This window comes from Miniopterus schreibersii, assembly GCF_964146895.1.
Source record: "Miniopterus schreibersii genome assembly, chromosome: 7".
Lineage (NCBI taxonomy): Eukaryota > Metazoa > Chordata > Mammalia > Chiroptera > Miniopteridae > Miniopterus > Miniopterus schreibersii.
The window spans coordinates 12,476,359-12,493,426 of record NC_138108.1 but is presented as its reverse complement, the minus strand read 5'-3'; the positions used below and the strand labels follow the sequence as shown (position 1 = coordinate 12,493,426).

At 53.1% G+C, this 17,068-nt stretch overlaps 1 protein-coding gene across 8 annotated transcripts in view; it reads right to left on the bottom strand.

Moving 5' to 3' along the window:
- The window catches only part of TNS1 (tensin 1), a 215,060-nt gene that overhangs the window by 10,693 nt on the left and 187,299 nt on the right, over window positions 1-17,068 (bottom strand). For 5 of the 8 annotated variants that reach the window (XM_081143015.1, XM_081143017.1, XM_081143019.1 and 2 more), the window contains 6 exons: window positions 15,935-15,973; window positions 8,837-9,035; window positions 4,429-5,573; window positions 1,571-1,657; window positions 662-793; window positions 211-303 (listed from right to left, as the gene is read on the bottom strand). In XM_081143015.1, the coding sequence (XP_080999141.1) occupies window positions 211-303; window positions 662-793; window positions 1,571-1,657; window positions 4,429-5,573; window positions 8,837-9,035; window positions 15,935-15,973 (1,695 nt within the window). The remainder of the gene's footprint in view (window positions 1-210; window positions 304-661; window positions 794-1,570; window positions 1,658-4,428; window positions 5,574-8,836; window positions 9,036-15,934; window positions 15,974-17,068) is intronic. The other 3 variants (XM_081143016.1, XM_081143018.1, XM_081143022.1) reach the window with 1 other exon arrangement.

Sequence of the window (17,068 nt, the reverse complement as noted above, 5' to 3'; positions counted from 1 at the left end):
ATTACAATGATAACAAGTCTCAGTGGGGTAGGACAAATATAGAAAGGAATCTGGCAGAGTGAAGGGGCCATAGGTCAAAGGAGGGGAAGCCACTGTTCATTTCTCTGCTGCATCTATGAAAAGGGTTTGGCAGAACCCGAGGAGGGGGAGCCTGGGGCAGGCCTGAGACTCTGCAGGCAGATGTGGAGACAGAAGTAGGGGAAATCTCACCAAAGTTTGGTTCATTGGGGCACCCCTTGAGCTTGACTCCTCTGGGACCAGTCTCTATCAGGAAATGTCTCACCAGCTCATGGGTCATGTCCCCTGGGATGAAAAGAAAAAAATGAGGATTAGTCACTTCTCATGGCATCCTCCCACCACCTCCCAACACAGCTACATCACTTCTCCAGTGTGCAGGGTTTCGATGGGAGAAAGGGTCGGAGAAACAATATGCCCAGAACCCTGGAATGGACAGACAACCACTCCTTTCCTATACCTCAAGAAGATGCAATCACAGAGCCCCCATAATATGGCTTTCCATTCTCTAACCCCAACCATCCCAAGCCCAAGACTCACTCCGCTGAAGAGTCTAATTTAGCATGAATTCTGGCACCCCAGGGTTTGAAGACACCATACCAGTCACTACTTAGTCCTGAGGCCTGGCCCAAGGAGGCAGTGTTACCTTTCTTGTTCTGCTGCATGATGGTCGGAGGGGGAGAAGACACCTTCATGGCCAACCCGTAGGCTCCTCGGAAGGAGTGACTGTCCCGGATGATGAAGGCCCCTGGCTCCTGGTCCTTCAGGAGAGCGATGGCTGGATTGGGAGGGGATGAAGAAAGAAGAGGAAATAAGTTGATGGCACTGGCTTTCCTTAAGTCTCATCAGGCCTCTGGAACCTCATTCTTCCTTAGGCGAGAGGAGAGTCTTTAAAGTGAAAATTCAAACACTCTTAAGGGTCCTTCTATACTAGGGTTGGCCAACTTTTTCTGTAAATAGCCAGATGTAAATATTCCAGGCTTTGCAGGCCATGCAGTCTCTATTGCAACTAATCAACTCTGCCACTGCAATGCAAAAGCAGCCACGGACAGGACATAAATGAATAGATGTGGCTGTCAACAACACTATATTTACAAAAACAGCCAGCAGTCCAGATTGACCCCAAGGGCTGTAGTCACCAACACCCTGTCCTGTCTCCACACAGACTTTTCCTGGGGGCCTGAGATGGGCCTCCTCTCTACTCCTATAATGCTAACTTTGATTTTTCTGTAAAATGTACAGAAATCTCCCACATCATGTAAATAGAGAGCTAAAGTTCCCTATTACCTTGGTCGGCCTTTTACTTTGCCCAGAAAGCCAAGGCTTTGCTGATTTTAAGGATCCTTCAAAAGAGCATCTACAGTCACAGCTCTGCTCTCCCACACTTCACCACAGGGATTGCTCTTGCCTTCTGACCTTGACCCTAGCCCCCTCTCTGTGACCACCACCTACTGCAAAGAGGAAAGAGTCTACTTAAATTTCTTGCCTAGGAAAGGCCCAGTGGGGAGCAGCCAGCTGTGACCTTGGATGGACCCCAGAGCCCCCCAGCACTCACCCTGCTCTCTGGAGATCTCGGGCTTGTACCAATACTTGGAAGTATCCTGGACAAATTTCACTTTAGCCCGGGTCTCTGGGCTGTTGTCTAAAGGAAGAGAAAAAAAAGTGTTATGGGTTAAACTGTGTCCCCTCAAAAGATATGTGGGGGTTCCAACCCCAGTACCTGTGAATGTGACCTTATTTGGAAACAGGATCTTTACAAATGTAATCAAATTAAGATGAGGTTATGCAGGATTAGAATGGGCACCAATCCAATATGACTGGTGTCTTTATAAGAGGAAGGGAAGAGACAGAGAGACACAAGGAAAGGCAGGGATTGGAGAGATGCATCGACAGCCAAGGGACACCAAGCACGGCCAGCAAAGAGAAGCTGGGAGAAAGGCCTGGAATGGGCTCTCCCTCAGTGCCTGCGGAAGGAACCAACCCTGCCAACACCTTGATTTTGGACTTCTGGCCTCCCCTACTGTGAAAGAATAAATTCTGTTTTCAGCCACCAAGTCTGTGGTACTTTGTTATCTGTCCTAGGAAAGTTGGTCTCCTCGAACATCATCAGAGTATTGCTAAAAGGGACCTGGAGCAGCTCTGGCAACCTCTCTGTCTACCGCCAACCACCATGTGTTAGAGCTGCTCTCCTGTTGGAGAGCCTGGCACAGCACCATCACTGAGTGGACAAAACCCTACTCCAACCCCTCTCCTCCTTTCTATAGAAGATTCAGACTAAATGCTTCTTGTAGCTTCTCTCCCGCAGGCTAAGACAACCCATCTCTATTTCTCAACTTTATCATAACAACCTTGAGGACCAGGCAGAAAGACCACTTTGTTCCACTTCTCCACAACCCTCTCCTCATTCTCCACGTGGAAAGTCTGAGTTCTGTTTCATAAGGGCAAAAAAGTCACTCCTGCTCTGGGACAAACAGGAGAAAGGCTGGCCTAGAATTTAGAAGCCATCTCCTGTGTGTCACATGACCCACTTCTCTGGCAGACACTTGTGACCCACCCCAGACCCTCTGCAGACCCAGGATGATTTCATAGAAAGTTAGGTTCTAGAAGGACCTCTGAGAACATCTAATCCAACCTCCTAATTCTACAAATGAGGAAAGTGAGGTTCAGAGAAGGTGAGTGACCTGCCCAAGCCCATATGGGGAACCTTTCTGTGGTTAATAGAATGGCTCCTGTTAGACCTTCTAGATTAGAAGAAACAGTGGCCAGTTCAGTGCCAGCTACACCCTATATTCCTCCTAGGTATTAGGATGTGTGCCTCTCACTCTCCAACCTTTTCTTTCATCTTTTGGCACAAAAGAAAACCAAAAGGGGGATGGGTGAAGAGGGAAAAAGGAATAGTCCAATTGTGCATGTCTCCTCTCCTTTACTGAGAGAGAGGTGGTGGCAGAGGGTGCCTGTGCTGATGATGCAGTAAACCTCAGGGCATCCAGACCAGAGACAGGGGTGGGTGGGTGTCCAGTACTTAGTCAATTTCAACATGTCACTTAAACTCTGCTATGCTTCTGGGACCTGGCTCTGGAGGACAGCGAGGGATGAGATCAGCTCCCTTTCCTGAGCTGTGCCCTGAAGAAGGCCTTTGAGATAGGCAGCTGGGCCGTGCAACTGTTGCAAGCTGCTTTTCTCTGCTCTGAAGCCCGGGCCTCTGCTGATGCCGGGCCTGTCTAATGAGCTGTCAGAGGCGGCTGCAGCCCCATGTGCCTTCCTGTGTTGACTCCAATGGCTATTTTAAGCAGGGAAGATGGTGGGAAACAGGAAATGTCCCAACTACTAGAAGTTTTGCATCCTCCAAGGAGAGGGGCTGGGAACCAGATGTCTCTTGTGGGGGCAGCAGGAAGCAGGGGCGTGTGGGGTCGCTGTAGGTGTCCTGGCTTGGCAGGCTCAGGCAGGACCTAGTAGTGAAACACTGAATCCAGGCAGCTGGACCCCACTCAAGACTGCCCAAAACATTCCCCATCTTCCTCAAACACCTAAGGGCCCTGGGGCCCCTCTGCACACAGGTTCTAGGTCTGGATGAGAAGGCGCAAATTAACTGCAGCCTTGACCTTTGTGTTTGGATAATGAGCCCACTAAGAGGAAGCAAAGAGGTCAAGTTCTGGTGATGAATGAAGAATTCAGTGTGCAAACCTGCACGGGCTTCAGTGAGGGCAGGTTGGTAGAAACTAGACTCCAGTGAAATGTCCAACCCCTGGCCTTGTCCCAAATCACATCTGGCTGCCCCATCTATTATTAGTTATGTGTGCGTATGGGGATCAAAAGGTGGGAACAAAGGGCTAGTAAAAGTTCTAGAGGTCCAGGTTTGGAAGGCAGATTGTTAAGGTTATGCTAAATCATCTAACCCTCAAGATAGGGAAACATGATCAAACAACCCCAATAATGCTTTAAGAGCACTCATTTGGAGTAGTATGGGCCTGGATCGGCAGCCTGGCCCTGCCATTTATTAACTGTCTGACCCTGGACAAATGACTGAGCCCTCCAAGCCCATTTCCTCAAGTGTGGCTATGAGGATGAATGAGAGAGTATTTATCTCAGAGCCTGGTACACAGCATGTGCTCAACAAGTCAGAGTGGCTATGCTATTGTAACAATAATGCTATCGTTATTGTTATTTTCACCACCATCAGCAGCAGCAACACCCGCAGCCTCGTCCCTGACCCCACAGCCACCACAACCATAACACATTTACTTTAAGGACACCTCCAACTCCCATTATACAGATAAGGCAACTGAGGCCCACAAGTTAGTGATCTGCCCACAGTTGTCTGCCAAGAGGATGCCAGACAGAGAGCAGGACAGATGTCCTAACTGGTGGACTTAATCTGTCAGCAGGAGACACGGAAGGGAAGGAGAGGCCCACCTGGCATGGAGTACTTGGAGAAGTCGGGCAGAGTGTGTGAGAAGGAGACAGTGCTGCCCCCACTGGGACTGGACATGCCGCTTGCAACAGGCGAGGAGGACACCTTCCCATTGACGGTGGCATAGTTGGGGAGGCTGCCGACTCGGTCTCCCACGGACATCCTCCACTTCTCTGGCAAGGCCGGTGTTGGACTCCCTTGCCGGAAGGCTGCCGAGTCTGGCGAGGGGGAGGTGGCAGGGCTGCTCAGGCCAGGGTAGTAGGCAGGGGACACAGGGAAGGAGGGTGTAGAAGGAGCCTGGTAACCAGAGGCACTGCTCTGCCGAGACAGCGTGGGTCTCCGGTCCTCAGGGGTGGAGTAGCCGCCATAGGCCACATGCCGGTCCAAGCTGGGGCTGCCAGGAACCGCGGATCCAGACCCTCCAAGGTGACGGCCCAGGCTGGGGCTCCCGGGGCTGGCTATTGTGTTGCCATGGAGATTGGAGGCCAAGTTGCCCTGGTGGGCTCCAGGATGCCGGCCCAGGCTGGGGCTCCCTGGAGTGGTGGCCACATTGCCATGGAGGCCTGAGGCCTGGTGGGCCCCAGGGTGCTGGCCCCGGCTGGGGCTCCCTGGAGTTACGGCCACACTGCCATGGAGGCCTGGAACCTGGTGGGCCCCAGGGTGCCGGCCCAGGCTGGGGCTTCCTGGAGTAGTCGCTGCACTGCTCTGGGGGCTAGAGACCGCGTTAGCATGGAAACCAGTTCCTGGTGGGCCCATCACCTGGCGGTGACCCAAACTGGGGCTGCTGGGGGCTGCCATGCCAGGGTTGACAGCTCGGCGGCCAAAGCCGGGGCTAGGGGGAGTGTTGGTGCCCACTGTCCTGTGGCGTGCTTGAGGGCTCCCAGGTACCGGGTGGACACCAGCCGCATTGAACTGAGACCGGGCCTGGCTTTCTGGGGAGCTGAACTGCTGAAGTGAGTAGTCAGGGCTGCTGTAGCTGCTGCCCACGTTTGGAAGAGGAGAAGAACTCTGGTAGCTTCTCTGAGCCGATGAGGGGCTGGGCTGGCCCAGGCTGCCGGAGCGGAAGCCGGAATCCAGCAAAGGCTGGGTGGGTGTCCGGGGGCCCTGGTCACTGCTCTCTCCGGATGGGAAACTCCCCACTGAAGTGCTAGAGAGAGAAAGGGCAGATGGAGATGTCAGCGAATGGTACTTAATGAGGAACAGGTTTTCAGGGAACACGCAGGCCTCCCTCCCACCACTAACAACAGTAAGAGTTCCACTCGCACGCACGGGAATGTCGAGGCTTTGACATCACCCTATGGCACCATCAGAAGAAACCGAGGCTCAGGGGTTAAGCAATAAGCTCAGGATCACACGCTCATAAGAGACAAGGGTTGCGAGTCAGCTGTGTTTGATTCCAAAGCACATGTTTCCCCATTGCACTACTCCCGACTCCCGAACCACAAGTCAAAGCAAGGAGCTCTTTCCCATCAAAACTGAGGTGACTGAATCTAATGAACAAAATAAACTAGCAAACAAAATAGAAGCTGACTCATAGATAGAGGGCAAACTGACAGCTGTCAGAGGGGAGGGGCGTTGGGGGAGCTGGGTTAAAAAGGTGAAAGGATTAATTTTTTAAAAAAACCTCATAGACACAGAGAACAGTATGGTGATAACCAGAGGGAAAGGGGGGTGGGGGAGGTAGAAGGGGGTACAGGGGATAAATGGTGATAGAAGGAGACTTCACATGGGATGGCAAACACAAAACAATATTCAGATGATGTATTATAGAATTGTATACCTGAAACCTATAGAATTTATTAATCAATGTCAACTCAATAAAATCCATAATTTTTTTTTTTAAAAAGAAAGAAACTGAAGGTGACTGTCCTCTTGTAAACTCCAGTATCACAGAAACTGAACCTGGATTCTGTTCCTACTGGAAGTATCCCCACCTTGATTTAGTTTCCCCAGGTGTGCCATCACTATATTTAAATGTTGAGAGTGTTAGTGTTGGGCTTTCACTCCTGGGTAGCTCCAAAAAGAAAAAACAAGGAAGTCTCATGGAAGGAGGTTTCAGCTCATTATAAGGCCTGCTTTCCAGCCATTGGATCTGGCCACTAATGGAGCAGGCTCCCTTGCATAGTAATGAGATTCTCATCACTAGGAGCATTTAAGCAGAGGCTGACTAACCTCTTGACCTGAATGTTGTGAAGGGAATATCCTCCATTGGAAGGTTAGATTAGATGAGCTCAGAGGTCAAACCCAGTTCTAAGACTGATAAAATTCAGTTCAGATGAGACTGTACCTGGGGGAACAGCCACAACTGAAGGTTCTCCTCTGAATTTAAGTACAAGTCCACAGGGAAGTATGACGCAAGGGCCTATGAGTTGGAAAACCTGGATTCTGCTGTTAAAGTTTTCCCATGTGAAAAAAATAAGAGGGCTGGGTGAGATAACCCTGATTCTTTCCAGACACAAACTTCTATCCCTCGATGACATGGCAGGAGAGACAAAGGTTGGCAGGGGCCTCGCATGAGCAGCAGCTGCAGGGTGGTGGCAGGCAGGCTGTGCACCAGGAGCCCCAGAGGGCGGGGGAGCTCCTTACATAAGAGGATGGGCCAAAGCCTGGACTGGAGACTGGAAGGATTCTCGAGGTGGCCAGCCCCACCGTGGGCCAGTTTGGATAAGCTCAGGTCCCTCGGGTGATGTGAGATGGGGAGCCAGGCAAGAGCCAAGGGCAGGGTGAAGTCAGGGGTCAGGCCAGGACAAGGTCTACGTCACATCACAGAAAGGGCCAGAACGGAAAGGCCACTTCCTGGAAGGAATAACCTGTATTCTGAGGAGAGGGAGGACATGTCAGGCTGAGTGGTGCGGGGTGGGTGGGACACCAAAAAGGAGTTCTGGAAGATCAATCCCGGAGGAGAAAGGCTAGCTTCCTGAGCCCTGAAAAGAGCCAAGAATACAGCCGGAGGAATGTGAGCGAGAAACAGTGAAAACTTCCTAATGTCAGGGCTCTCTGAACACCAGCAATGTGGCTGGCAGGTGAGGAAAATCCCCTTCCTTTAACAGACGGTACTCTCTGCCCACAGGCAAACCTCCCTAGGAATGGAGCCGTCTGCCCCATCAGGAGACTGCAAGGGGGCAGGTGGACTGGGGTGCATGCTTAGCTTGAGGTTTCAGAATTCTTAGCATTCATTCAGACAAAACTGCCTCTGCTCACCCTGCCACCTGCCCTGACCTGGGAGGGGGTGCATTGCATTGGGCTAGTGAAGGATTTACAGCCCATCCAGGACCTGTGGAAGTGTGAAGAGGTGGCTGGAGAGTTTCCAGCCCCCTGGGATACGGAGGGGAGTGAACATGGGGCTGGGATGTCAGCAGCAGAGTCTCCCCTCCTGGAGGTGAGTTCTGGCTGGGCCAGTGCCTCCTCCCACGCCTGGTACCTATGCCCTGTCTGGGCTGATCTCAGGCTCCCTCTCTTGTGTTGCCTTCCCTATCATTAAGCCCACCCCAGCCCAGCAGCTTCTCACTGCACCCCAAACAGGGGGACTTCCCTTTCAGAGCCCTCCCCTGCTCAATTCTGGGCTCTCTCTGTCTGAGCCACTCAGAATGACAGCTGCATATCCTCCAAGACACCCCTCCTCACACCCCGCAGCAACACTCCTCACCTGCTGCTGTGGGCCCTCAGCACCACACAACCCCAACCTTCTGTCCTGGCTGTGCTGTCCTTCTAGAAAGCCCTTCCCCTCCTCCCTCACTTTTCAACACCATGCTCATCCAGCCCCAGAAATCCTCCCTGCACTCCTAACCAGAAGTCAGCGCCTTACTCTGAGCTCCCAGAACTTTACTTATGCATCTGCTTTGGGCACATCTGACTCAGGCACCAAAACCCAGGTCTGGCAGAGAGGCAGAGATGTGGGATCCCAACCAGACGCCTCTGCTCTGAATCCTATTTCTGCTACTGTTTAGCAGCAGGACTGTGAGCAAGCTACTTCGCAACTCTGTGCCTCAGTTTCCTCCTCTGGAAAGAGGGAATGATAATAGTACTTACCTCATAGGATTGCTGAGAGGATTAAATAAAACAATCACATGAAGCATCTAGCCATAGGTGCATAGGAAGCACTCACTACCTAGCAATCGCTGCTGTTAGATTTTAACCTTGGGGGAGGGACTTCGCCTGGTTCACCTTCGAACCCCACACCCCTTCCAACACAGTTCTGGATGCTGGAATTGAATTTGGCCTGGGGATTGCGCCTCACGGATGGGGCACTCTGGGGGTGCTCTTTCAATGCGCCCTGATGAGCTAGTCTTCCAGGGGCAGCAATCTGGATGTTATTTCTGCCTGTCCACACCCTTAGTAGATCCAAGAGGCCTCACCCATGCTGCCACAGGCCTGATTCTCACCCTCCACAGGCTCCTCCTCCCCACTTACCTGTCAGCGCTGAGGATGGGGCTGCTGGTGGAGAGGGGGCTAGGGGAGACAAAGGAGCCACCCAGGGTCCCGTTCCTCAGGGGTGTGTCCTGGCCATAGGCCTGGGCTGCTGGGGCACTAAAGCTCTTGGGCTCAGGGTCCTGAGCTCGTGGCCCAGCCACTGCCGTCCGCACCACCGACTCAACGTAGCTCCGGGGCTCTGGAAGGGGCAAGGAAACAGAGACTGAACACAGGCCCATAGGGTGCAATGTGGACCCCATCAAACCTGCCAGGGAGTCCAGCCTATGGGGACAGCCAAGCACACTCAGGGCGCTTCTGGGGCTCCTGCCTGCCCATGCCCACTCCTCTTCCAAGCCTTGGAGAAGCTGTGGGAGCCCCACAGAACCTTTACATGGTCTCACTCGGAGAAGCTTCCCGGAAACAGACTCCAGCTCTGCCTCTGAACTTGCCCATCATAGAATCTTCCCTCCCAGAACTACGATGCCCATCCACACATGGCATCCCCTTCAGCTACTTCTTTTCTTTGATGACCCCATCCCCAGCCCCCCAGGCCCTTCTAGGCACCCCGGCACTGCAGAAGTCTGGGCTGTCTGTGGACCTAGAGCTCCAGCCGGCCTTGCTCTTATCCCAGGACAGCACCAGGGTTTACACAGGCTTCATCCCACACCCCGGACCCAGAAGCAGGCCTGCTGGCCTCAAAGCAGGCCTGTGCGGGTGAGCCACGCCCAGGCCCTTCATGCCAAGGCACACCCAGCCCCCTGCCTGACACACTTCGAATTCCTCCCGAGGCTGACACCAGTATCTCCACTTGGTGTTCAGAACATTCTAAGAGGAAGGGGGGTGGAGGGACAGGTGCCAGAAAGGCCATCTCACAGATGAGGACACCAAGGCCTGGAGAGTGAAATGGCTAGAGGCCCAACCACGGCTTATCCAACTTCCCCCTCTGAGGCCAGCCCCTAAACAAACTTGATATTAAGCAGGGAGGAGCAGCAGGGTGCCCTGGGCTTCTCCAGGGACATGATGAGGTCTGGATGACGTCCCTGCCACCTCCAAACCCAGCACGGGTCCCTTCTCCCTCAGGAGGGACATGACTGAGCAAAGACAGACCCACACTCTGCTCACAATGAGGGCATTTGCTAGAATCAGCCTGAGAAACCAAGAACCTGTGCAGTGCCGGGCAGGCCGGGTCCCCAGAGCCTTTGCTGGCCGGGACTGTGCTGGTGACTGAGTCCCTCCCCTGGGCCCAAAGAAAACCCTACTTCGGAAGGAGCCTAATCACCATGGTGTTAGGGGTGTGGCTTCTGAAGTGACCTCAAGGTCCGACATTGCACCCAGGCCCAGAGGCCTGTGGATACAGGGGGAGGATGCTCCTTCAGAACAGGGCCTTTTACAGAGGTCTGGGGTTCTGTGTACAGCTCCAGCCAAAGGCTGCCAGCCTGTTCTAGCTTCAAAAGAGTTCCCTCCAACCAACAGCAGTGACAGTAGATGGGTACGAAGCAGGATGTCTGCAAAGAGACAGCTTGGAGCAATCTACTCCAGGTAAGGGGTGCAGGGTGTTGTAGCACCAGCCACCTCAGCACCCAAAGCTGGAGTCCATGTGGGCAGAGGCCAGCAGGCATCCTCAAGAGCCCCCTCAACCAGCCCAGGCCACCTGCCCACCTCACAGAAGCCATAGGCCACATCCATTCCAAAGGCATTATTCTGTGCTTCTGTGCCCAAGGCCCTACTGGAACCAGGAAATGCTACAGAGGTCCTCTGACCTGGGCCAGGCACGCCTTCTTGTAAAGGACCTGATAGTAAACACGTTAGGCTTGGTGGGCCAGACAGTCTCTGTCACAGCTACTCAGTTCTGCTGCTGCAATGTGAAAGCAGCCACAGGTAGCAGCACATAAATGAATGAGCGTGTCTGTACTGCAATAAAACTGTCTTTACAAAAATAAGTGATGGATGAGATCTGACCAAGTTTGCTGACCTCTGATTTAACCCATCTCCTCAGCCCAGAGAGGTGGAGCGATTTGTCCCAGAACACACAGCCAATCAGGGGTCGTGGATACTAGCACCATGGCCTCCCGATTCTCAGTGCTGGCTCAGGGTGGCCTAGAGAGGGACCACAGCCTCACGGGGACACCCAGAGCTGGCTGCTACCCAGAACTCTAGCCCATCACCTGGAGAAGAGCCAACTCCACAGGGCTATTAATGATGATAAAAATAGCAAACAATGATATGAAGAAAATAGGCTTTGGAGAATGTAAGTATCTTGATCGGGTCATGCAGTAGCAAGTGTGAACCAGGTGGTCTGGGGAACCAGGTGGTCTGGCCCAGAGCCTGCTCTCTGGCCCTCTGCACATATGGCCAGTTGAAAGTCAGGGAGCTGATAGTTTCAGTGTCTTTAGCCTTAGGGAGCTGGCTCTGTGCTCTGGGGTAACCCAGCATGGTAGAAGGGGGTCTCACACCCACAGAAGTGGTAATGGAAACCCAAGGCCAGAGCCTACCCTCCCAGCCCAGCCCTCACTGCCTGGGGTCATTCTCTGAAAATTCCTCCTGAACCCTTCGGGCTCTCAGCTTCACCAGGGTCCCCACTGCAGTCAGCACCCCTTCTCTCCCACCCAGAGACAGCCAGGGGGTCCATCCACTCCTTGTGAAGTGCCTGGCACCCTTGTGAAGTGCCTGGCACCTCGATATGTGTCTGTCCTACAAAGTAGCAGACGCATGAGCTTTACCTTCCAGCCCCACCCAGACAGAGGTGCGTCATAACTAAGACCTAAGAGGCACATGCTCATTTTTCTCATTCCCTGGAAGTCTTGCTGACCGCAAAACTCAAGCAAAACCCACACGAATGACCTCTGGAGTCTGAGCTCTTCTCCCACCAGCGATGCCCTCCGGATCCAGGTAGACATAAGCAAAACCCCTTTGCTCAATCTCCACTCCTCACGAACCTAGAGCATGAGGGACTTCAGGAAGTTATTTGATTTTCTGAGTCCATCTCCAGAATTGTTCAAAACCAACCTTTTGGGCCAAAAACTCAGTTTTCCCAAGTTTTCAGGCTCAGATTTCCATATTGAAAATGCCTCCTTTTCCTGTCTATTCCCCTACCCACCCTGCCTCAGTACAATGTAGAACTTGTAGGCTCCCCTTCTTTCACTTGCTGGACAGGGGACCTGGGACAGGCTGCTGAACCTTTCTGGGACTCAGCTTCCTCATCTGTAAAATGGGAATGAGAATACGCACCTGCCCAGCCAGGATCAAGTTCCTTCTAATTCTTTCTGGGTGATTCCAATTAGCTGTTTACATGCGGCCCCACTGTTGCCCGCCTGCCTATGCCACGGCCAAGCCAGCGCCTGCCTCCCTCCACCCTCTCTCCTGCTGTTTCCCTCCTCTCCTCCAATCCTGGAGCAGCTGCACCCAGGGGCAACAGGGTTGGGCAGCAGGGGAGAGGTGGGGCCAGGGAGGGTGCTTCATGTCGAACATTCCAGGAGCTCAAACCCATTCCAAGTGGCTGCTGGCGGCTAAAAGCAGCTGGAGGCCCAAGAGTGACTTGGCCCCACCAGGCTGGGGACACTGTCACCTCTTCACCCACACCCTAAAGTGCATTTTCTGCCTCCCAGAAGAGGCTCTTTGCCTAGAGAGACAGGCCCCACCTGCCCACTCCAAGTAAATGAAGACGTGTGGGTGGGGAGAGAGAGGAAGTAAAGAGATCCCCAAGTCCCAATCCAGGAGCTCAAAAGTCAGAATTTCAGACCTTATAGATTGGGCCACATGCCCCTCCTCTGAGCTCCCATTACATCCCGTCCCTATCCCGCTCAGCATTCCACGTGATGCTGAAATGTCTCTTGGCATCTCTGTCCTCACCAGGCTATCTCCCTTTTCTTTATACCCTCAGTGCCTAGGACAGCACCTGGCACATAGTAGGTGCTCAATGAATCTGCCTTGCACAGCACTGCCCTAAAATCCCAGATGCCGCAGGACACCCATCACCAAGGATCTCAGAGCAGGAAGAATCTGAGGAGGCACCATTTCTAGTCCCATGTGTCTTCCTTTATGCCAAATTGGTGCCATCCAATCCTCTGGATGAACAGAACCTAACCTGAATGTCTCCTTTCCCGTTCCTCCCTGTGTCACTTGGTAGATATTCTTGATGTTGGCCTCAGGTCTTTACTGCTGCAGGTTTTCTTCCTCTCCTTCCTTCACGGAAAAAGAGTACCTTGTCCCCATGCCCAGTAACATCACCGTTTATGTTCAGAGATTGTGCCCAGGGCAATCGCATGGAATAGGTCAGCCTCCACATGCTGATCCAGTGTGGGATCTCAGCTGCCTGACTGACTGTGTGGGCCTAGATAAGTCATTTAACATCCCTAAGCATCATCTCATCTGTAAAATGGGGTTCCTAGCACCTACTTCTCAGTACTTCTGTGTTTACCAAATAAGATGTGACAATGACACCACATGGTTCTGTCCCTGACTGTTGAACCCCTTTGTACTGCACACCTCCTGAGCCCCCTCATTCCAGACCCCAGCTCCCGCTTGCTCTTGGCCTCACTGACATTGTAGCTCCTAGAAAAAACATGCTGTTGACTCCCACCCCAGGGCCTTTGCACATGCCCTTCTCTTCTACATAAAATGCTCCTCCCATCCCAATTCCACCAAGTTAACGTTACTTCTTTGCTGCAAAATCTCATAAAACTGTATCCCTTCCCTTCAGAGCACTTATCTCGATACATAATTCTGCATCATCATTTAATTCTGGTTACTGTTCATGCATGTGCTCCATGAGATTAGGAACCATGGAACTGTTTGTCATATATCTCCAGAGCCTGGCACAGTGCCTGTTACACAGTAGGCACACAAAATACTTATTGACTGACTGAATCAATAAATGGTAGAATAAATTAATATAAAGCATTTAGCATGGTGCCTTAACCAGAGCAGAGTTCCCTAGTCTACTTTTCCCCTGGCTGAGTAATTCTGCCTCTGACCATTTTTTTCTCACAGGCATTTTTTTTTCCCCACCAAAGTGGGCAGGGAAAGCAAGCAGAGCTTCAGAGGGTCGGCAAAGAATGTGCTTTAGCCTGACGGGGAGGCAGCACATGAGTCAGGAAAAATGAAACTGGCTGCCCACAGCCTAGCTCCCTGCCCCTAACCCACCCCACTCCCCTGGCCACGACAGCAATTCTTCCCCCCACGCTGGAATCCCAGGGCACCATGCCTGGACGCAGAAGGAGGGCTTGAAATGGGCACCTGACTAAGATACAGGAGATAATTCCACTCTTAGCCCCACTGCCTTTTAACTATGACCTTGGGCAGATGCCACCACCCTCACCCCACGAAAACAACCTCAGCTCCACAGCTGTGAATATGATGGGTGTGGCACCGCTGATCCCTAAGAGCCTTCCTCTCCTAACTCCGTGGCTTAAGGACAGATGGAAGTGGGTGGGAGGGCTCCAGGCCTTGTAGACTGGAAGTCATGCGTGTGGACAATGGTCAGATCTCAGCTCAGTTCTGCAGATACTCACTCCTCTGAAGTGTTACCCCAAAGTGGAAAAGAGCCAGGGCCTGTCAGCCTGTGGGATAATCTACCTCAGACCTTCCCAGTGGAGAGGGCTTGAGGTCCCACCAGTCTGTTGAAGTCAGCAACCACGAGGACAGCGTGGGTGAGCATCTGAAACACATGAACCCTGGCTCCGGGCCCTAGCTTATTCTAGACTCCTAACCCTGCTTCCCTGCCCAGTTGGGAACCAGCAGCCAGGAACAAGCTGCAGCTCACTCTGTTCTGGGATCAGTTGCTGGGGGTCCCTTGTTCCAAAACCCCCAGGTACCCTGGCATGGCTGCCCAAACTCTGGCTGGAAGTGGGCAAAGCTTTCTGGAAGCTCCAGCCATCCTGCCCAGGGGATAGCAGATTCAGAGCAGTACAGCCCATGCCTGCTTTGGGGGTAGACTATCAAGGCAGTGAGTGCAAAGGAAAGTGGAAACAGGCTTAAGAAAACCAGATGCAGTCTTTAAAGAAACCAGGCCGCATGGGTCTAGGGTCCCAGTGGGAAGTCAGTACATCTAACACGTGAGAGCTGGAAGGTGCTTCGACACCCACTTCATTCAAGCCCCCCTGGTGGAGATGGCCCAAACCACACCAGGTGCCACAAAACCATACCCAGGCCACCCAGGCTAGCACCCCCAGCGTTTCACCTGCTGCTGAGTCATCACTTGAACTCTGCTCCTAATAAGTTAAAGGCTTTCAGCCAGACTGCATCCCCTTTCTACTTCCCCGTGTACAATGTGGAGTTCATCTAAATTAGGGGTTAAGCTGACACAGACACGCTAACTCCTTGAAACGGACAAAATTCTGCGCATGGTGTCCAGATGCACAGGGGCAGGTCCATAGCTCTTCTGAAAGCCCCAAAGGCATCAAAATCCCAGAAAAAAGAACTCCTACCATTTGTGTTGACAAGAAACCGGGCACGAGCTTCAAGAGGTCAACTCATGGCTCTAAGACAGTGGTTCCGACAGGAGTGGCTGTCCCCCTAGGGGACATTTGCAATGTTGGAGGTATTTGAATTGTCATGAGTAGGTGGGTACTGCTGGCACAGAGCAGGCAGAGGCCAGGAGTGCCTCTAAACATCCCACAATGTGCAGGGCAGCCCCACAACTAAGAATTGTCCAGCCCTAAAAGTCAGTAGTGAGAAGGTAGAGAACCCTGCTCTGAGCTCTGCATGCAAGTACACCCAGGATATGAAATGATGAGCCCCCACCCCGTGTGTGAGTCCCCTCACCCTTTGAAGGGGTTTGCTGCACCCCAGGCAGGCTGGCAGAAATGCCACTGGCGGTGGCAGTGGCAGGAGGGGCGTTTTGTTAGCAAGGTGGCACCACACTGGCACCTGGGCACTGGCTGCTCCTGAACCTGCACTACGAGTTCCTCAGTCAGGACTCAGGCAGTTTCTAGGGCAACAGCTCATCACCAAGGGGTAGAGACCAGGAGGCTATGCACCTGGTCACTTGAGACCTGGTCAGCACAGAGCTGCCCCCCAGCCAGCCAGGCCCAGCTCTGTGAGAAAAGCCATTCCCAGGCCCGGACAGCAGGAAGCGGCACACGGCAAGCCAGCACTTACCTTCCGACGGCTCTGGTACCTCCTTCCCCTCATCCTCCTCTGGGGAAGATGAGGAGAGGTGGGAGGAAAGAGAGGCAGGTGATGGAGAGGAGAGGGAGAGCAAGAAGGAGAGAGAGATCAGTTAACAGAGATCCTTTCTTGAGAGAGACTTTGCTGAGAATAGGGAAGTGGGAAAACAGGAGTGAGGCCAGGGTGGAGGTGACGCTCATTGAAGTGCCCCAAGGTGAGGGGTGAGGTCCACCCTGACGAGATCCTGGGTTCCAGGGAGGCTCGGCGGGGCACGCAGGACACACAATTCAAAGAGGGCCTGGCTCTCAGGAGCAGCAGGCCCTGACCCTACGGCTCCAAGTCCAAGCCTTCCCTGTCACAGCCCCTGCCCAGGCTCTCTCGGGCTGTGTCTTAAGCAGGAGTGTGCTGGCCTAGTGAGAGGCAGCCCCCGCCCCTTCTTCTCCCGGTGACTCAGTGTCCCTGGCCATGCAGACATCTCCTGAGTGGGAGGCTGTGCCCAGGCCGTGTGTCTGCATGGGTCACACACACATGCCAGTGCATTCCTACCTGGCAGGATCAGTCTTCTGGTGACTAAGGAAAAAAAGCTAAGTTGGCCCCCAGAGCCCCAGCTTAGCCCCAAAACCAGAGTCTAGGGAGAAAGTTTCTGGACTCAGCCTGCTTGAAATGGCCTCTAAGGGCCCAACGCCCCCCACTTTCTCCATCCCCCATAGAAGAAGGGGAGCTGGGAGATGTGACGAGGAAGTGGGGGTGTGAGACTGGAGCATGAGTCTGTGGGCATGTCTGCATCTGTGTGCGTGTGTGTATACCTGCATGAGTGTGTGAACAAGTGTGTGAACACTGGGGCACACAGGAGCCTGGCTTCTGGCAGAGAACTGACCAACACCAGGGAAACTGAGGCCAGGCCTCCAAATCCCCAAGTCAGAGGACACTGGACATGGCATTGACCTCACAATTCAATGGGCAGGAAGGTTGCAAAGGGATCTATCTTCCTCCACCCCAGACCTCAGCGTGGGCATGAACCCAGGCTGCCAACTTGTTTCCAGGAAGATCTGGAGAACCCACCACCTCTGGGTCCTGCCCAGGACCACAGGGGTCCTCTGAACCCCCACTCCTCCCTCTGGCCTC